Genomic DNA, 21,752 nt, shown 5'->3' with positions numbered 1-21,752 from the left:
CATTCTTTTTCCCGCTATTTGCTAAATCACGTGGTTTGACAACACCGAGTGAGTGGGGTCGAAGGTCGTATTTCATTACCACTTATCACGAGGAAAGCAAGTTGCACAGTATTTTGTTTTCGTATTTTGTCTTTCATCTTCGATAACATTGATCCAACATTACGTTTGTGAAACATTGTCGGAGTTTTACTGCTGAGTTTAAACCCAAGGTAGTTGTGAAAGCTGAAAAAGAAAGAAATAGAGAAGTGGGCCGTTATTTTGAAGTGGACGAGAAAGCGGTGAGAAATTGGCGCAAACAAAAGGATGAGTTAAAAAGCATGGGCAGAAAGCTATCCAATCGGCACGGAAACGCAAAATGGCCAAACTTTAGAGGAAAATTTACTGAGATGGGTTCTCGACCAAAGAAATTCCGGACACTCCATTTCAACAGTTAAAATCCGTCTCCGAGCGAAGTCCATGACAGAACAGATGCAGATAACGGATTTCAAGGGAGGAATAAATTGGGTTTACCGCTTCATGCGTCGTAAAAACTTGAGAGTTCGAAGCAGAACAACAATGTGTCAGGCTGTTCTGGACGACGTAGATGAAATAAAAGCTTCTTTCCTTCAGCTTACAAGGAAAGTTATTGCAGAAGGGAAGTATTCCCTAAAAAATATTATAAATATGGACGAAGTTCCATTAACATTTGATTGTCCACCGAATCGCATCATCTATACTTGTGGAGTGAAAACAGTATCAATAACAACTGGTCAAGAAAAGAACCATTTCACAGTAAAGCTCGCCTGCTGTGCTGACGGCACAAAGTTGAAGCCGCTCTTAATCTTTAAGAAAAAAACAATTCCCAAGGAAAATTAATACTCGAAGCGTCGTAATACGGTGCGATGAAAAGGGTTGGTGCAACGAGGACATTATGCTCTATTAGTTTCAAGAAATTTGGAAGAAGAGAGAAGGTGCCTTTTTCAATTCCAAAGGAGTACTAATTATGGATTCCATGAGGGCACACATAAAAGACAGTGTAAAGGCGGAAGCTAAAAAAAAAACATCGGTGCTGAACTTAGCGTTATTCCAAGAGGTTTAACAAAAAATCCAGCAACCTCTGGATATTAGCGTGAACAAAAGTTTCAAGTCCCACGTACGTCACCGATAGTGTACTTTATTAATGGAATCGGGTACCGTTTGGACTAAAAAATTTTCCAAACTCTTTTCAACGCCTAATGCAAATTGTTTCAGCTGGCCTTTAGCCACTCCAAATTGCGGTTTATTTAGATGACATAATAGCTTCAAAAAATAACATACATGATCACTTAGAAAAACTTAAACTTGCTTTTAGTAGACTGCGGCAATATAATTTAAAATTAAATGTAAATTTTTAATGTCCAAAATTAAATATTTGGGTTTCCAAATTAGTGATGGGAAAGTTTATCCCGATGACTCAAATATTTCAGTTATTGATAGTTTTAAAATTCCAAAAAATAAAACGGAAGTCAAATCTTTTCTTGGATTAATTGGGGTTTTATAGAAGATTTGTACAAAATTTTGCTGAAAACGCTCTTCCACTTACACAGTTAACTCGAAATAACTCCACTTTCAATTTTGATAAACAGGCTTTAAACGAATGTCTAGCAAAGTTCCTTCTTCAACAGCAATGCACTCCTTCCATGACAATAGGCGCTAGTCCTGCAGAACTGCTGATGAGGAGGAAACTGAGAACTGTCAACGATCCAGTTTTTGTGCAGAGCAAGGAACAAGGTCCAAAGTGCTTTCCAGCAACGGTGATTAATCGCACAGGTTCAGTTTCTTACCAAGCTGTTACAACAGGTGGTGATATAATAACGTTACGTAAATCAAATGTGAAAGCATATTCCAGATCATCTGATTGCTTCTTCTGATCCCAGTATGGCATCTCTGTCGAATGAGTCACAGAGTCCTGAGACGAAAGTACCATCTGTAATACCAGTGTAAATTCTCAGAGTATAGTCGTTGAGAATACAATCTCATAACAAGAATCTTTTTCTATTCTTGTAGCAGAACAGACTTTGAGTGCAAGACATACTATCAACCGGTCAAGCAGCTTCAAAGACTTTGTTCATTCCTAGGGCAAAAGAGGGCTGTGATGTCAACAAAGTTCACTTTCTGTCATCATTAACAAATTAATGAAGACAGTCTTTAGTTACATAACAGCAGAGCCTCCTCTCAAACCAGTATAAGGACAAATTTATGTTTGTTGCTAATCTTCTGTTACCTGTTATACGTTATTTTTATAAGTAGTTATTTTGTTATAAGTTTCTCTACTGTGTAATAAATAACCACACTCTGCCACCACCAACTAATGGGTCAGTGCATTTGATAAGGATATCCCTGTTTTGTTTTTTTCCGCAATAGTTATTATTGTTATATCGCTGGGCTTTGCTTTAAAAGCCAGACATCATAATGTATGTGAATGTATAATCAAGTATTTTGGAAATGAAGAAAAACTATGTATTATATTAGGGTATTAAATCTCTGGAAGCAGGTTAAGGTATTATTTCAACCTGGAGCAGGTAATGTTTGTTTTCCCTAAATCCCTTTCATTAATTATTTATTCCCTGTTTTCAAGTTCTCTTTTTCCCGCTCTGACGTACGAGCGAACCACCAATAGGTAGTAGCTATAGCTGTGACGAAATAATGTCGTCATCGAACCTGTGCAGCGTGGACGGTGTGGCGCGCGATCTACGAAGGGAGAGTTTTTTTTTTTTTCTCTCTTAGCTTCCCGAGGTGATGGTCGTGACTGGCGCCTGCAGGGTCCGAATCAAGTTAACGCGGCGGGACGGACGCGTCCCTATCTCCCGATGGACATCACGATAAGTTTTCCTATTTCTTTTCATATTGCTTCGTTTAACGCTAAATTTAAATAAACTAATTTATTTTTTTTTATTTATTAAATCCGTAGGATCCTATCAAATAAGTAATTCTAATAATTAAACTTAACTTCGTGGTAGCTGTGCCACGTGCTCGCGCTAATTTAACTTAATATGAAATGAAAACTTAATATTTTTTTTTATCTTTCCCTGCTCCAGAGAATCTTTTTTTATTGTATTAAAATGATTAGTAATGATTTTCATTGTCATGTTTAAATTAGAATGTTAAACCACATGAGGAATGTTATACTTAATTGTTTTAGAATGTTAAACCACATGAGGAATGTTATACTTAATTGTTTGAGCTGAACATGATTAATATGATTTTCAATAAATATTGTAATTTTATATAAACTTAACTCTCATTTATTAGCAGTTATTAATTGATTCACTTTAGGCAGTTATTGTGATTTTAGTAGCTTTTAGTTATATATTTGAATATTTTCCTGACAGGCTCGAACCTGATTTTAGATTAGCTTAAATAATTTATTTGGAGGAAAATGCTTGAATTACTTTGATTGCATAAAAATAATAAAATATTAAATCAAGATAAATAATTTTATTAAGAAATCTAAGCCTAGATGCAATTAGATTTAAGTATTAGTGAAGCACGTGTCGATCCACACGTGTTGATTTAGACTTGAACTAGAATAGTAAATTGTTAATTCTAATTTTTTCTTAATTAATTTCATAATTAAATTAATGAAACGGTTCGATAGTGATGAGTAATTATCAAGGAATATTAATTATTTTTCTCCACTAACTAGTTATTCATATTCACAACGCAATTCAAATTAATGAGAGACACATTTTTAGGTACTGTTATATGTCTCCATAAAGCAAATATAACATTATTGTGCCACATACCTTGCTATGCTAAAAGGTTTTTGCTGAAAAATTGTGTAACTCTAAAACAAATTAATGATTTTTTAAACAAACAATAATTTTATTTAAATTAACAAACAATGCAACTAAGCAATAAATTAATTACTAGATTAAATTACATTTTTTAAAGAAGCTATTGCACAGCCAAATCTTTGAAAATATACAACATCATAAATCATAGATTAACAACTTATCCTTTATAATTTGGCTTATGAACTACAGTAAACCATATAACATACCTATGATCAGCAAAAATAATTGTTCCATCTAAACTGTGCCGTGTAATGTATTCATCAGCAATAGCTTCTTCAAGAGACAGCTGATTGTAAGGATCAGCATCAACAACTCTGATGAAGGCTTTAAATGTTGGTGAGGCTAGCAAATTTCAATAAGAAACTTAATTAAAAATAATATACAAATGATTCACTAACAACATTCACACTAAGTTGAGCACAAATTTTTAGAAAACTGCATAAAAAATATTTTTTTGTACAAAAACAAAAGTAATGTCATTTGTGTCGAAAAAGAAATGGGGAAGAAAAACTGATTTGTTAACTAATTCGTTTTAAAATATTTGTTTAAATATAGGATAAAAATTAAGGAAAATCTTTTCCACTAGTGTAAGATATGAAAATTCATATCTATAATCATGGCAGTTTTAACACTAATCACACCATAACAGGTCAAAAGACCCGTTTTTGTATGTTGTATTGTATTGAAAAGTGTTGGTATGTTTAGTGTTAAATATAGAAAAGTTACTTATTAAAATTTAATATTATATATATTCATATTTTTTAAACATATAAGTTTATTACCTTTTCTTGGAGAATTTTCAGAAGCACTTTCCTCTTCAATTGGAGTCATAGCACCCATTATATGAACAAACTGATAAGTCTGAACCTCTGATCGAGGTTGGTTTTTCTCCTTCATTCGACAGTAAAAAGAGCATCGAGGTATTTTGTTAGTGCAATCTAAAAATTAAAGCAATCAAAAAGAATAGCAAATACTAAGTGTACCTTCATTTCCAAAACAAAATATTAAAATACGTAAGAATTTAAATTCACAATTCCTGTATTTTTCATTTTACCTTTTTCTTAACAATGCCATCACAACGACACTTAAAAAATATAGGGTGTTATTCAATCTGGAAAAATGGGAAAAACCAGGTAGTTCAAGATAGACATTAGAAATCATTAAAATACCATAGGTTTGATAATTTTATTGAAGTATGTATAGTATTTTTATCATTGCCTTTGGGAGTTCATATGATTTTTCACGTTAGTATTTTTAAAATTTCATTACTTTATTTATGTTTGAGTTATTTTTGTTGCAATTAAACAGAATCATATTTACAATAAATTTTTAAACTGCGAGTAGGTGGACAAGTAGAAATTATTGTACATAGGCTCATATGAGACTGTGATTAATAAAAGTGTATTACTGGAGAACTGAGATGTTATCATTTAAAGCAATTTTGAAAGGTAAAAAAAAAAAAAAAATAAATAAATATGACTGTCAATGTGCGCTGAGAAATCTAAAACATAATTTATTAAAGTAGATAGAAAACTGTCTCTCTTTCTCAGTTGAGACTCTCATTCAGAGTTCACATGCTAGCACAATACATTGTTGCTGGCATGACGATCAATAACTTCAACAGAACAGGGAACAAATTGTCAGAATGGCAGTAGAATGTTATTAACTTTATTTTGCTATAACTTCAAACAAACTCTAAAAGTTTATGTTTCTATTTGGTAAAAGCGGTATAACAAGAAACAAATTGAATTTAACAAAGCAAATTTTTCAGAAAAAGGAACAAAGCTACAGAGAAATAGAGAAGACTTGATTAATTGATATTTAAACATCTATTTACTCACCTTTTTCTGAAAAGGCAAAAAGTAAACTATTTAATTCAGATTTAACCATTTCTACATCTTCTGGGTGAATAAACATATAAATTGTGTGTCCCACTATGTCAATCTAAGCAAAAAATAATAAATGTATAAAGCCCTAAGATATAATTTTATGTTTATAAAATACATAAAAACAATATGTTAAACACATTCTGCTGCAAAGAAACACAATAAATTGAAAAAACTTTTCTGAAAATTCTAGGTAGATCAAATTTTTTTCAGAAGATTTATGTTTTTTATAATTGGTAGCAAAGACAGCATTGTAGAATTTTGATAATGTCTGCAGACTATTTCTAGAATTTTTCAAATATCTTACTAAAACAGGGAAAAGATTTAAAATAACAAGCGATCACTAAATACTTCAATCTGTGAAGAGTTCTTTACTAAGAGTGACAAAAATAAGTTTTCTCATATATTTCTTCCAAATGGTACTTAAGTTGCTAATTGTTTTCTTCAGCATTAATTCATTGCCTTTTTTGTCGTTTTCCTATGGTTTTACAAATTATCATACATTTAATATCACAAGCGAGTTTTAAATTTGAGCTATCCCTTTTTTGAAGTGTTTGATTTGCGCTGATTCCATCGTAATTTCAAAAACTAATTTTCATTTCGAGCCCCTTTCACATGTTTTTTTTTCTATTCTGAAACTTTGTAGACGATATGTACCAATTTTGACACTACAAAAGAATAAAATAAAACTACAAAAATTCTTGTATGGTTAAAAATTGCTTTTTATATATTAGGACATTTAAATATACCCTAGCACATAACAAAAAGGATCCAAATTTGATCGGCATTAAGTCATCTTCTATTAAAATTAATTGTATTCATGTCTTTTCTATATCAATTTATATGCTAAACACATATTATTCATTAATAATAAATGAACATGCTAAGGCTGATAAAATCTTACATCTTGATGACCAAGATAACGCTCAACACTTCGAGACGTAAATAGAATTTTTCCATTGGACTCTGCAACTAGTAGAAATCCATCTACAGACTGCAATTAAAATTATACATTAATATTTTAAAATAGAATAATTACATAAATATAAAGTTATAGTATTTTTACCTCAAGAATATCTCTAACTTGATCAGGGTTTAAAAAAGATGGACACCATTTAAAAGATTTTAACCTTTTTCTTCCACTTAATGGACCTATTAGAAAAGCAGTTTTTTAAAATGTTGCAATGGAATTAAAAATTACATTTATATATGAATACTAAGAATCCCAAACTGTCATAAGTGTGGGAAAAAAATTTCTCCTTCACTGCTGAACTCACAAATACAAAAATATTTCATTATTTTAAGAGGGGATATATGAATACAGATAAAAGTAAAATTTTAAAAGTGGAACACAACTTTTAATGATGCCTTAATTATTTGTTATTTTTTTCGAAATGGAAGTCTTCAACAGTATTAAATTATCACGAATGGAAATGCTTCTCGGAATGAAACCACGGACTGTGAGGCTTCGTTTCGGGAAAGGAAGTCGACCCTGTAGACCAGAGGTCACCAAAGTGGTCTATATAGATCCTCAGGGGTCTATTTAACATAAGCGGGGGTCGATCCGAACCGGAAGGGTCGATTGGTCGAAGGATTATCAGTATTTTTCAGATATGTGACAAATAGAAATAAAAGAAGAAGACTTGGAAATATATACAGGTAACAACTATCATACAAAAGTCAGCAATTAAATAACACTAAAAAAGAATCGTATCAAAATTCAATATTTGGAATACTAACAGAACTTTAACCTAAATTATCAAAAAATCTAATTTAATAAAATAGAGAATTGCATGGCCTCATTTTCAGCTCAAACATATAACTAAAATAAAACAATTTAAAAGAAAAAATAATTAAAAACATATCAATCATTCTAAGATAAATTCTCATTGAAAATAAAGAACTGACATATTTTCTTACTTTTACATATTCTTAAATATGCAGCACTCAACCTCAAGATACTTGTTTTATCCATGCGTTTAGCTGCTTTCGAGACTATTGGGACAATTGTTGCAAGCTCACTTATATAACCATTCAGTTTATCCCTTCTTTGTTTTTCAGCCACATTCCTCTGAACACGTGCCACAGCGCTGAAATTAAACCATATGAATACTGTTATTTTAATTAACTGTGTTAATGTATTATCTAAATAGTCTGTTTTAAACCTTATAAAAGTCCCGCAGTGGACTGATCGTTAAGACACGGTTCCCAGCAGATCACCGAAGTCAAGCATCACTGGCTACGGTCAGTGTGCGGGTGGGTGACCACTTGGATCAGTCTGCGTCGGGACCGAGGGTGTGCAGTATTGGTCCTCGTTAAACTGTGCTACCGTAAAGTGCTTGACTTCGCGAGCAGGTCTTCGGGCTACCGAAGCGGGGGTGCCATCCCTTCCGCAGAGGATCAAAATTGTGATGGCATGTCTTCGGATCATCCTCCGGGATGTTTCCCAGACCGTCGCCAATAGCCCATTGTGCAGCTCTAGTGCGACGTAAATGAACAACAACAACAAACCATATAAAAAGTAATTTTTTAACCTGAAAAAAAAACTGATAATGTATTGAATGAGAAGATTCATTTGCGCAGCAATCAAGCAGGATCCAGCCATGTTTAGCATTTGTCAAAGACTGAGTTATTACCAAAGATTTCACAAGTACATGTGTGAATACTTGTGTAATAGTTATTGAAAATTTTTTTTATAGTTATGGCATTACATTGTCATGCAAATTAATAATTAATGTTTGTGTTATTGTTTGCCCTCAAATTTAAGCTTGAGTTTAATATTCACTTAAGTATAATTGAAATCCAAAGTTGGAATGTTACAAAATCACACATTATTTTATAATTCATAAGAATCTCATTTACGTTATTTTGGAGGAAGAAGAGGGATCAGGACTGGAGGAAGAAGCAGATGCATCACTAAGATTTGTCTTTTCTTCCATTTTAAACTTCAGGGCACTGGAAACCAAATAACTTCCACTGAAATTTTAAAATAAAAAATAGATAAATCATTAACAACAATACACTAAACAGAGTATATTGACTTAAACTAATTTAACCCTATTGTAATGTTATGCATTACTAGAATCTGAAATTAAGTCTTTAATAATATTCATATTATTTAACGGTTGAAACATGATACTAACTGAATTGTAAGTATTTTTCAAAGTGGCAACAGCAAATTAAATGTAGATGTTGTAAGATCCAGTGGCAGAAACACCTAACATTGGCGGTGACATGACAGTTTTTGTCTGTGCTAATAAAACTACAATACAGAACCCGTTATACGGAAATCAGAAAACCAAAAAACCGAAACGAAATTTGATAAATTTTTCCGCCATTTTTTTTGTAAAAAAATGTTTTTTTTCCGCTTAAGATTTTTCTTTCTTTTTGGAATGATGTTTACCTTACCATCATTTTGGAAATAATTATAAGTGTATAACTTCATCACTTTTTCTTTTTTCTTTTTTTTAAGATTATTTCCAAATAATTTTTTTTTAGTTGGGTTTAACAATGAAAAAAATGGCTTTTTGTAGCGATTCAGAAAACCGGAAAAATCAGTAATCCGGAATAGCGATGGTCCCGCTCGTTCCGGATAATCGGTTCCCTACTACTGTATTTTTAAAATTCTTCGTAACTTTCGGGCACATTTTTCTTGTGGCCTGTTCTGCAAAATCTTCGGAGCGGGATCTGCACGGAGATCAGGCAAGAACATACATTGCACTGCCCGCAAATACCACCGTGTCAAGTTAGTGGCACCATCCCTTGCATTGCGAAACGGAATGGAGGAATCAAGTTTTATGAGCAACTTCACTGTCCTTGTGACCGCTCCGTTCTCTGCACCCAGTACTTTCCCTTTCCTGCTTCCTCTGTGTTGCGTTTTGAATGCTCGCTAAGAGATCAAGATTGTATGGAAAAGAAACAACATGCTAAAATGTCATCACAAGACAAGATGTGGTGGTTTATAGAAAACCCAATGTTAGCATTGATGAAGCAGAATTAGCCAGGTTACTCACTGAAGAAAATTTCAATGATATTTTGATTTTTATTTCTTTTTTGTGTGTGTATACTACTGTAGAATAATTCAGAAAGATCGCGGTTCATATATTTGTTACTTAGCGAATGGATGTGCAATAAAATAATCCCAAATTGTTATGTAAGGTGATGCACTAGGATGAAATTTAGCTTCAAGAAAGCAAAATTAGTGAATGTCTTTCGATGATTGAAAACTACAGTGTGAGATCTGCTGCTAGAGCTATTGATATACCTATCTCAAATTTACATTCTCACTTAATTATTAATAATCACTGCACCACACACTTCAAAGAATTTAAAATTCAACACCTTTTAAAAGATTTTGTAACAAATAAATTTCATATTTGTGTTTTAGTGGTTGACTTATGCAACGAATATAGCAGAAATTTGCTATCTGGTAAACAAATATAGAAGTATACTTATATACTGGAATATACAGAACTATAAACAGCAAGTTTATACAAAAAAAGACAAAATTTATTGTTTAATATGGTAGTTCTTAAAAATTTTATCTAGCTTCTAAGATTTTATAACTTTTGGCAAGTCCCTGTTACTCCTAAAACTCTTTCACAAAAATATTTGGTTTATAACTGAAATTTACTTAAGTAACAGCAATATTATAATGGTAGTTGGAAAACTTACTTTCCTACCTTCATTTTATTACATTACATTAAAATTCACAATAGTTTTGGGGGGACAACAGAGATAACACAAAAAAATTTGTCTATAGTGGAGACATCATTTATTACAGAAAACACAGATCTATTACAATAAAAAAAAAAATCAAAATGCAACTAATACAAATAGGGATTGTTTATCTTACTTACAATTACTGGTCTATAGTTCATGAAGTAGCTTTATTTACTATCCAATAGTAAATGTCACAAAAATATATATCCGAGTAAAAAAACAGCATGTTTACGTAGCAACACTTTATTTACAAATCTGTACACTCTTAAAACCTTCTACATTCATTTCAAGAACTCATCAAGTAAATTGCATGAATAAAACACAGGAAACGATATCCCGACCTATATACACACAAGTTGTTTGAAGCAGGACAAAGGAGGATTTTAGCCGAGCTGAACAAATCATTTAAGAATATAATAAGTCAAATGCATTTTAACTAATGCTTCACTACAATTTATTCAAAATCATTCAATTGGCATGACATTTGATAAACCGAAATATTAGTACCAAAAAGAAAATAAGCAGCCCGTTATCTGTAGCCAAAACGTAAACTTTATTATTCTTCGAGTTAAGAACTTCGACTTCCATTATCTCCAGCGTTTTAAGCCGCTTTAACATGAAAGCTATTTCGGCAATGCGTTGCAATATTTGGATCGATTGTGGCCAATGATGTGGCCTATAATAAACTTGTCTTGTTTCCGCAAATCTTTACATATAATAAAATTAAGAGTGAGAATTAATTCCGCAACACTGGAATTCGCAATTCAAATAAACTATAGGTGGCGCAGGTGTCTCGGGCAAATGGCGTCAGAAAAAGGTAATACAATCTGAGGTTGTACCTGTTTCGTTCGTTCGTTCTTTTAGGTTGTTCGGGGTGCCTGAGGCCGGAACGGCCCTTTACCCCTTCATCTTGTGATAGGTTCAATGAGGTAGTTTCTTAAGGTGGATAGTGGGATGATGATTCTAAGTAGAAATAAGATGGTGGCTTGGCTGAGTTGTCGGCGTCATGGAGTAGTGAGGATCACTATGTCTTGTTTTCGGGAAGTAGGGATCGGAGTAATTGGACTAACTTCTCGTTCTGTAGTAGTTCTTGCAGCTCCCGGAAGATCTGCAGGAATCTGTTTGCAGTTTCGCTGGCACTCTTGGGCTGTCTCTGCTTCTGCTGTGGTTTTCTCCTTGGCCTGGCACCGCAGCCTGAAAAACAGGCAGGGTGATCTCCATCGCAGTTGATGCAGGTAGCAGGAAGGCTTTTGGGCTTGGTGCATTGAAATGTAAAATGGGCTCCCGCACACTTCATACATGCAGGTTCATTTGGACAGTTCTTTTGGGTATGGCCAAACTTTTGGCACCGATAACATTGGACTTCAAAGCGACCTCCTCTAAATCGCTCTATCTGCACGGTAGTAGAAAGAAGCTGCGTGATGTTGATGCATTCTCTATTCTCAGGGCTGTCTGGAAGTAGGATCAGGAAAAGGGGGAGGACCTTATATCCTTCGCCACGCCTCTTCTTGAACTGCTCTATTCTGATTGGCCGATGACCGCTAGCTGTGAGTTCTTCTTCCAAGATGGGAATCTTAGAGTCTATTGGGAGTCCTTTAACTAGGAATTTGAGTTTTCTGCAATTCTTCTGAGGAATTTCTATCTGATCTGTTGTCTCATCTGGGGATGTGGCTACGAGATGTTGTTAGTAGTTGGGATGTCCATATTCTCTGTGGGTTCTGGAGTGGGAGTTTTCTTCTTCTTTTTCTTTGGGGCTCGGATTCCGGTTGTTCCGTGGAATTTTCAGCACTGATTTCAGGTGTTTGCTTGGGCTGCTCTGGTACTGTTTCAGTTTGAACTGTAGTCAATTCAGGTTCAGGTGTCTCAATGGCTGTATCAGTCTTTGCAGCTGCGGCTTCCACCATCGTCTGAATAGCTGGGGAGTCTCTAATACTTTTCAATATTAGCATCTCTTCGGCTAAGAACTTCTTCTCGTAAAGGCGTTCGATGTGAATGGTCGAGTACTTGTTCGTAACCTTTAGCAATCTCGGCATCAATGTTGATCGCTTGTCTTTGTGCGTGCTCGAAGTCTTCATCGAAAGAAGTCCCATAATTCAATAAAAAGGCATAACTCCTCTGTTTCCTTCTAATCTCAGCGAAATCCAGTTCTGGTTCACGTTGAGTACGGAAGGTCTTCTCTCCGCGGCCGGAACGATGGTTTGCTATGATAGCGCAGAGCTTGGTTATAATACAACCTTACTCTTCGGAGTCTGGAACGAGAATGGTGGTGTACCTGTTTCCCAGTGTATAACTGAGTGATAACTGAGCATTTTTGTACTACCTAGCTTAATTTTATGGTCCAGTGATGGATTTTATTAAATTATTAGATATTTTAGCATGTATCTGGAAAGGGACGAAAAATCCAGGAGCATCACTGAAGGTGAAAAAATAATTAATTCAAACCACATTCTAACGTGTGGTGTTGTAAAGCAGCCATTACCGCGGAAAAGAATCATTTATGCGGTTTGCCTTCGTTCTACGAAGTTAAATTCTTCTCCGTATGTAATTGAAGGTGCTTTATTTAAAAGAATGTCTGGAAATGGATACGGCATATCACAATTTAATTACAGTTGTCCTGCTGGTGCTGGACGTGTCTGCAAGCATGTGGCTGCAGTGTTGTTGTATTGTAACAGGTAATTGGGTATTCTCTTTTATGTATGGTTTATCAATTTTGTTTCTATTAGTTTGCCGAATAATGTGGCAGAACTTCTAGATAATGTTTTGATATTCAGAGTATAGGCACGTTTTGTAAACGTGATCAACAGAATCTCTAGTAACGATCTCGGTAATATTAGTATCTAGATTATACTGTGTAATCCTGAATTCAAAATGTAGACTTTTTTCAGTAATTTGATCAACATAATCATCTAATTATGGCCTCAGTAAAATTAGTACCCAGATTGTTATTGATTAAAAATGCATGGATGGAAAATGCCAGGTTCATTGTATCTTTTCATTCCTTATAGTTTTTTTGTGAATTTATGCTTTGAAACATATTTATTTAGCAGATATAACCAGCCTAATTATGCATAATTAGGCTGTTGAAAAGTGTTCAATTTAATTGCTGAGTTATTAGCCAAATTATTTACTACAATGATTTTTTTTCTTATTGTAAGATCAATTTGCTATAACTTTTTTAAAAATTTTGTTTTGCATTTTGCTTATCAAATCTTAGTAACTTAGTTTATTTCATTTCTTACATTTCTGATTCATTAATTATTATTCAGTGACTAGAATAATAGTTATGTTTCAATTCAGGTCAATGTTAGGTACAAAAGGTATTCCACAATTATTATATACAAATCCTTGTATAAAATTTGTGTGTATAAAGGTCATTGAATCATAGGGTTTTTTCTTATTATTATTGAAAATTCATTGAATGAAAACTTTTTGGTTATATAATTTTTTTCTAATTTTAGGCATGCAGTTTCTTCGTTAGAGGAAATATCTTCTACTGATAAGTCTTGTTATTGGGATAAGCAGAAATCCTCTCTAAAAAAAATATGACATTGTGCCTTTGCAAGACTTCTGTTGTGTTTCACAGAAAAAAGATCATGTCGTCTCTCTCAGTGAGGATGTTCTTGGCTCTTATGAGTTAATGATTTTGAAAGCCTGTCCAAATTCAGCTCTCGCCAGACATAAAGCTTGTTATTTAACAACACCAAAGCCTATTCTGTAAGTTATTTTTCATTTTGGTGCTTTTTTTCGATAAAAGAATTGCTAATTTATTGCTCTAAGAGCTGATTACTGAAATACGGAATTGAAAATTAATTTGACTACAAATTTAAATTTGACTTTTTCCTACACATGTATTATACATATGTTTGTTCTTGTATTTTTTTTTTCACTCGGCGACCACTTGTTAGAATGAGTAAATCAGTTCTCAAAAAACGTTGTCTCGCAAAATATAAAATTGCAAACACCAAACTTTCCCCGAAACTTTTTCTGGTACCGGTTGAAAACATCCTCCTCCAATCACAGCACTGCCGACGCGAAATCCAAAACCGATCAGATAAGATTGTTTTATTTATTGATTCAAAGATTAAGTTGGGTGTTATTGTTTAAATAATTTAAGTGAATAAATTATTTTAAATAAATATTTAATTTTATTTAAAACATAATTATTTGAATTTTTATGAAAAAGGGGGTAGACTAATAGAATGTACGTACTCTAAGGGGGGGAGAGTAAGACCTTATGTACGGTAATGTACGAAGGGGGGAGGGGGTTAAAATTTCTCCAATTTTGTGTACGTACTTTTTGAACGGCCCCACACTACACTCTAAGGGCGCGTTCCTTTATTCGCACAGAGTGCACTGGTTCCACACCAGTCGTTCCAAAATTAAACGAGTTTTAAACCGGTGCGAAACTGATCGTTTTTTTATTCGAACTGAAATTGGTTAGTGTCGCACGAAGTGCACTAGTTTGAAAGTCGGTGTGCTTGTTGAGAATACAAATTAAAAATGGCCGGCAGTTGTATAGGAGAAATGGATTTTTATCATCAGTGTGGTAATTGCAAGCTTTTAGGCCGAGAAGAGGAAATTAGAGAACATGTGAAGAATTGCCCTACAGAAAGTGAATCTATTAATGATTCTCTTACTTTTGGTATGTTATATAAAAGAATTATGTTAATGATAAGGTAAATTACGTACTAAAAGTTAATATTTATTATCTATTCCATGATCTATTCTTAACTTCCAATGATTATTATTATGCATATATCTGTACGTATGATACTCTGTTGAAGAGTGTTTATGTATTTTTTAATATATATTATTATTATATGAAATTAGTAAGTTAATTTCGTTTCATTGCTATTAATAAGAATTTTTTGAAAATATTAATGAAACACGAAATAGGTATCTCTCAGACCTCTGTACTGTATCTTAAACACAACATCATATGCCTGACAAGCATTTACATATATATTCTTAAATTCATTGCATGTAGTGAGTGGTAGTCAAAATCAGATTAAGCTTTTCGTGGCGGGTAGCCTTTGTGTGCTCATTCAGGGCGTAGTGAGAGGAATTATACTACGGGATAGGGGTTTTACACCACAAAGTTTTTTTTTTAAGAAAAAAAATTGCCAATAATGAAGTTTTTGTCCTATATACATCAATTATAGTCTAGTCTTAAAATTTTGGAGACTTTCAAATAGTTTTGTTATTAATTTTAAATTTTTTTTACAGACTCTTGGGCCGACCCTGACGAGCCATTGTCTGGTAACGTATCAGAAGGAGAAACCAGCGAACTGTTGCAAGGGAAAAATGTGTTTGCATGGAGCAATTCTGCTACACTGCTTTTGCTCTCTATTTATAAGGAGAAGCTGGAGCGTTTCAAGTTTAATAAGAAAAAAACAATATGGACTGAAATAGCTACAGCTATGGCCAAGCACGGCTATCAATTGAGTCACATCCAGTGTGACAATAAGATCAAGGGACTGTTGTCCAGTTACAGGAAGGTGAAAGACAATAACCGGCTTTCAAGTAGCAAGCGCATAACTTGCAAATTTTATGAAGAATTAGATGCAATGTTCTGCAAAGCACCCACAATCAACCCTGTCTCTGCTTCATCTTCCCTGTCCGGATTTAAGGTGCGATCTAATTCAGAGAGAAGAGCTGAATCCTCTGCACGTTCCCCTTCTTCCCCCTTCCTTCCTTCACCATCCTTCTACGGCTCAGGAAGAGCCAAGTAGAACGCCAAATCCTACTCCGAAACGAAAACGTGAAGAGGAAGAGCCTCACTATTTTGCTCTTTTTAGGGAAAGTTGTGAGAAAAGGCACAGGGAAAGGATGGAAAAAAAAAAAAATTCCTTTTCTTGTTAAAAGAGCTTATATCCAAGTTGAATTAATTTATTATTGTTTAATTTCATTTATGTTTCATTTCTTTTCCACTTGTATGTGTAAAATAAATAATTTTGTTCTTAATAATTAAAGTGAGTGCTTGATATGGTTTTTTTTTTATCATATTGTCTGTATTTAGATACGTTCATGAAAAGCCAGTAAAATTAGGTATGTATAAGTTCAGTTATTTTTGGATGATAGTTTTTATTGGGTCAGGCAATGAATATCCAGTGAGCTGAATACATTTGTCTGCATATTAATCATATTTCATCTTTGTGAGAAAAAAGAATGGAAAATTTTTTAATATTTTATGCAAGCCAAATTATACCAGAATAAAGTAGTTGGAGATTTATTGTAAATTGGGTTCGTTAAAAATGTTAATTCTTTGAACTTTGTTAACGCTTAATTTTTAATATATTTTTTATATATTATAATAAATTTTTGTATTTATTATAGTGTTTCTCTAGGTTTACTGTCACCATTTAGTTAACGTCTAGTTTACTGTGATAACTTGTACGTAATTATTACTCTTAACACTAGTTTCCTCAACCAACATTAGTTAGAATACATATTGCCTAAGATTCCACTAACTAAAATAATGTAGCAAAATAATTTTTTTTAAGCTAGGCAACTATATCCCCAATTCAAAATATAAATTGCTCCCTCAGATGTCCCTTTGAAATGTATCATTATCAATTGATAGAATCAATATCTTGTGAGTCTTAGAAGCTTTTTTTTACATTTTCTTTTACTTGCGTTAATAAACACAAATTGTGTTGAAATTTCTTTTGCATTAATAAAGACATTGTGTTTGAAAATATCGCCTCTTCTGATGAGTAATTACAATAATAAAAATGAACATACTGCATACATACAATATAAATTTATTTTCAATTGTGACAGAAAATTTTAACTAAAAGAATAAAATATTTAATAAACACTGCATTCCTATTTATACATTTGGCTGCAGCAAATGCATGTAACTAGAAGATGAAAATATATCCTGAGAAACCTGAAATTTTTCAAAAATTCCATTTCTTAACAAATTTCTAAAAACGACTAAATATACAGTCAGTCACAAAAATCTACATACACTGATCAAAATAAAGGTTTCTCAAAAAGCAATTAAATTTCAATTTTAAAAATCATATCACTCCTTCAGTTTTCTCTAAAGAATTTGTTTTCCATAATAAAAATATTCAGAAATAATAATTTCTAGGTAATTTTGTGATTTGTATAGTAATTATCAAGTCGCAAAAGTCTGCATACACCTGATTGGCGGACGGAAAAAAATTTGCATACGAAGTTATTTTGGAAGATTGTCTTAGTTTGAGGTTACATGTTTCGTTATCTATTCNTTAAATAGACCCTTGGGGGTCTATATAGACCACTTTGGCGACCTCTGCTCTAGGTTTACTAGGTGATAACTTGTAAGTAATTATTACTCTTAACACTAGTTTCCTCAACAAACATTAGTCAGAATACATATTGCCTAAGATTCCACTAACTAAAATAATGTAGCCAAATAAATTTTTTTAAACTAGGCAACTGTATCCCCAATTCAAAATATAAATTGCTCCCTCAGATGTCCCTTTGAAATGTACCATTATCAATTGATAGAATCAATATCTTATGAATCTTAGAAGTTTTTTTTACATTTTCTTTTACTTGCATTAATAAACACAAATTGTGTTGGAATAAAAAAAGTTTCTTTTGCATTATAAAGACATTGTGTTTGAAAATATCGCCTCTTCAGATGAGTAATAAAAATGAACATACTGCATACATACAATATAAATTTATTTTCAATTGTGACAGAAAATTTTAACTAAAAGAATAAAATACTGAATAAACACAAAAATTCCATTTCTTAACAAATTTCTAAAAACGGTTAAATATATGTCTCTTCTAAGAGACAATATGGCTAATTACATGAAACATTACTCAAATTATTTAACACCAGTGATGGCAAGTTCCTTCGAGTGTAAAAACCACCTTAGAAGAAATAGTTCATTCTAATCCAAGCAGAAGAAACTTTTTCAAAAAAAATATATATGCATCAAAATATTTAAACAGATAATAATTGAAATCTAGTTTAAATGATTGTATTCATTCTTTAGCTATTTATTTAAATAAGTAAAAACTGGAAAGCAAAAAAAATTCGAGAATTTTTCCTGAATTTTTTAAAATGCTTAATATGTTGAAGAGTATAGTAAAACATAACTTAATATTTGTGTAAAGAACTATTTAAAACTGCATAATCAAATTTCTTTTGATATCAGAATTCTCAAAAAGAAATATGTAGTTTAAAATTCTAAATAAAGCTAATAATTTTTTTTCTTAAAAAAATTTTAATGTTATAGATTTACTAAAACAGTCCTTGGCCAAATCAGGTGNGCTTTAATTGCTATATGGGAGCCATCAATAGCACCGATGATGCCAGGGAAGCCTTTTATTTCACGAAATTCACTTTCAGCAACAACAGGATCTGGCCAAGTAATAATATTTGGAGCCATCTTTTCCAAAATATAGGATACCTTTAAAAGGCATCTAAATAGGGAAGATTTAGTCAGATCAAATCTGTCAGCAATAGATCTGAAAGGAAAAAAAAAACTTTATTTTTTATAACATTTGAATTAAAATCTTATTGCTTTTAAAAAATTTGCTGAAGAAGGTGATATTTTATTTTAATAAATTATGCAAATATAAGAAACAAAGATTTATAACATAACAGTAAACTCTGGATGAAACCAGCTGCAATAGTTCATAAAATGACTTAATAAACTCCATAATAAAAAAAGCAATTTAGTTGAATTAAAAAATATTAAACTTACCAAAAACTTTCTTGGTTAGCTAATAACCAAATAACACTTAATAAGGCTTTTTCCATCGGAATGCATGGTCTTCCAGGTCCAGGAATTTCTTCCTTACTAATGAGGTTGAACAAAATTTCAAAAGTCGATCTATCCATTCGAAAATGTGATTTGAAATCTCGGTTATTATAATGACGAACAACATCCTCCACATAGTTTTTTTTATGCAAATACGCTTCTTTTCTCTTTTAGCATTTGATAGCCTTAGTAGAGTAAGTTCTTCGTCCTCCTCCTCAAACATCATGTCTGAGATTTGATTTACTGAGGACAGTAGAAAAGCTTTTACCAACTCTCGATTCATCATAAAATATAGTAAATAGGAAGAGTTAGTTAGTTATTAAGTGTTTTTGGCGCAAGAACCAGAAATGGCTATACCGCACCATGAACTTGGTCTAAAAAACGAGTGCTTGGTTTAAATAAAAGGTAAAATTAAATTGAGTTATAAAATCCAATGTCCTTAAGGTACAACAGAAGATTATTAGTAAATAGGAAGAAAAACTGATAAAATTATTAAAAAATAAAAGCGTGAGGTTCAACTATTTCATAAGACCTAAAGTTTACAACTCCTTACAAAAAGCGCTGTAGTCGAACAGTCGGCAGAAGAGCGTCTTGGTTGCTATTGGCAACCACAGTTCCGTACTGATCGTTCCTAAAATATGGTTCGAAACGGAAAACAGTAAGATCACGTGATCGTTTCAAATTACTTTCCAGTTTGCAACCAGTACGAATGAAGGAACTCGCCCCTTATGTACAGTAATGTACGAAGGGAGGAGGGGGTTAAAATTTCTCCAATTTTGTGTATGTACTTTTTGAACGGCTCCACACTACATTCTAAGTATACGTAATTCCACATGAAACTGAATGAGTTCAATTGCAAACTCTTTACGAAGCCCGATTTTTAAATTCTGAGACATTTAAAAAAGGGAATTTTCTCATCGGAAGCCATTGATTCAAAATAAGCCATAGACGATTCAGTTTCGTCAAATATTTTAAAGATAACACCAATGATGTTTGTTAACTTATAAATCTAATCAAAGAAATCACTTATTTCAATTAAGGGCGCGTTCTGAGTGCACTGGTTCCAAACCAGTCGTTCCAAAATGAAACGAGTTTTGAACCAGCGCGAAACTGATCGTTTTTTTATTCGAACTGAAATTGGTTAGTGTCGCACGAAGTGCACTAGTTTAAAAGTCGGTGGGCTTGTTGAGATAACAAATTAAAAATCTCCGGCAGTGATCTTGGAGAAATGGATTTTTACCATCAGTGCGGAAATTGCAAGCTTTTAGGCTGAGAAGAGGAAATAAGAGAATACTAGGAGGCTTCGCCCCCTGCTCGCTGGCGCTTGCAGCAGCTTCATTTTTGTTCACTTTCAGCATTTTGTAATTATGAAAAATATTTTTCTGTACAAGCACATCAGTAATTGTAGGAAATAATTTCCACGATTTATTTGATGTTTCATAATCATAAGTTTTCCGAGAAAATTTTAAATTTTTTTTAAAGAAAAGTCATTATATTATGTTTTTTTAACAAAACACTTGCAAACATTTACTTTTTTTCCAGGATAATTTTTCTGAGTGGTAATAAAAAATTGTTGAAATATAATTTGAGACGAAATTATATTTATTTTACTGCAGGGGTCTGTCCAAGCCGAATTTACTACCGTTTAGCAGTACCTTCACTAATTCAACTTGAGGGATTGGTGTTTTTTTATGATGCAATTTAATTTTTATTTAGTAGTATATATATATTGTACATCAGTTTTCTTATTTATAGCACGCAGCAATCAAAATTTTCTGAAAGCTCTGTTGCTTTATTATGAAGCACAGGCTAGGTCACAAGAATTTTTATATCCCGCATTAATAGTTCCATATTTAGTATGTTTCATAATTTTAACTTTTGTCCTCTATCGAAATATTTCTTTCTTTGCAGAATTTGCCATTTTCAATACTTTCATAATGAATCTTGTCTTAGATGGATAATGCAGGGTTAGGAAGAGAGCTGTAACACAAGTTTAATTACCCCCTTTTGATTAGAAAAGGGCTAGAGGCGTAACTACAAGGGTAAACATGACAAAAACTGCAAGTTTATAGAGGAAGAAATGAAAAAATATTTGTTAAAATAAATTTTGAGACTACTATAACCGAATCACCAATTTCTCAAATGTTCACTATAAGCTACTAAAATAACATTATCTAAATAGGAGTAGGAGCGGAACAACTAAAAAGTAAATTTCACTATAACCGAGTGTTCATTGTAGTGGGGTTCGACTGTATTATCATTTCATTAATAAATCAGCAGCTTTCTGACTTACTTTACTGAAATTCATTCTTCTGTTCTTGAATAATAAGGGTAGTAAGAAATTTGTTAAATTATTCATTCAACAAATATTAATAGTGATTATTATTCGTACTCAAAATATTTGAATACAATTTAATGGTAAATTGAAATTTGTTTGTAATTATATCAGTAATCCTGTGTTGTATTTATAAAAAAAAAAATTGATATCCAATTCTGACATTAATGCTAGATTCAATCCAAGTGCTGTTTGAAATGATATATTATATTTAATGATGTAT

The 21,752-nt window shown here is 32.6% G+C and overlaps 2 protein-coding genes across 5 annotated transcripts in view; one reads left to right on the top strand and one right to left on the bottom strand.

Annotated features, from left to right (window-relative positions):
* LOC122268406 (basic helix-loop-helix ARNT-like protein 2) overlaps positions 1–12,515 on the bottom strand; it is a 53,008-nt gene extending 40,493 nt beyond the window's left edge. The window contains exons 1-8 of one of the 4 annotated variants that reach the window (XR_011637884.1): positions 10,561–11,227; positions 8,564–8,677; positions 7,622–7,791; positions 6,768–6,853; positions 6,606–6,695; positions 5,657–5,759; positions 4,598–4,753; positions 4,022–4,157 (exon numbers count right to left, since the gene is read on the bottom strand). Coding sequence is in view for 3 of the 4 variants with exons in the window: in XM_071186168.1 (XP_071042269.1) it covers positions 4,022–4,157; positions 4,598–4,753; positions 5,657–5,759; positions 6,606–6,695; positions 6,768–6,853; positions 7,622–7,791; positions 8,564–8,640 (818 nt within the window). In the remaining variant the exon portion in view is untranslated. Of the gene's footprint in view, positions 1–4,021; positions 4,158–4,597; positions 4,754–5,656; positions 5,760–6,605; positions 6,696–6,767; positions 6,854–7,621; positions 7,792–8,563; positions 8,678–10,560; positions 11,228–11,262 lie in introns of those variants that run through there. The other 3 variants (XM_071186168.1, XM_071186169.1, XM_071186167.1) reach the window with 3 other exon arrangements.
* A 2,166-nt stretch (positions 12,516–14,681) lies between these two features.
* On the top strand, positions 14,682–16,395 carry LOC139426652 (zinc finger and SCAN domain-containing protein 29). Its single transcript, XM_071186170.1, has 2 exons — positions 14,682–15,065; positions 15,650–16,395. Exons 1-2 carry the CDS (start codon positions 14,924–14,926, stop codon positions 16,153–16,155), a joined length of 648 nt encoding a protein of 215 aa, XP_071042271.1. The 5' UTR covers positions 14,682–14,923; the 3' UTR covers positions 16,156–16,395.
* Positions 16,396–21,752: the final 5,357 nt, after the last annotated feature.

Source organism: Parasteatoda tepidariorum, chromosome 10, assembly GCF_043381705.1.
Source record: "Parasteatoda tepidariorum isolate YZ-2023 chromosome 10, CAS_Ptep_4.0, whole genome shotgun sequence".
Lineage (NCBI taxonomy): Eukaryota > Metazoa > Arthropoda > Arachnida > Araneae > Theridiidae > Parasteatoda > Parasteatoda tepidariorum.
Note: the sequence above shows the minus strand (reverse complement) of the source record. Positions and strands in the feature narration are given on the sequence as shown.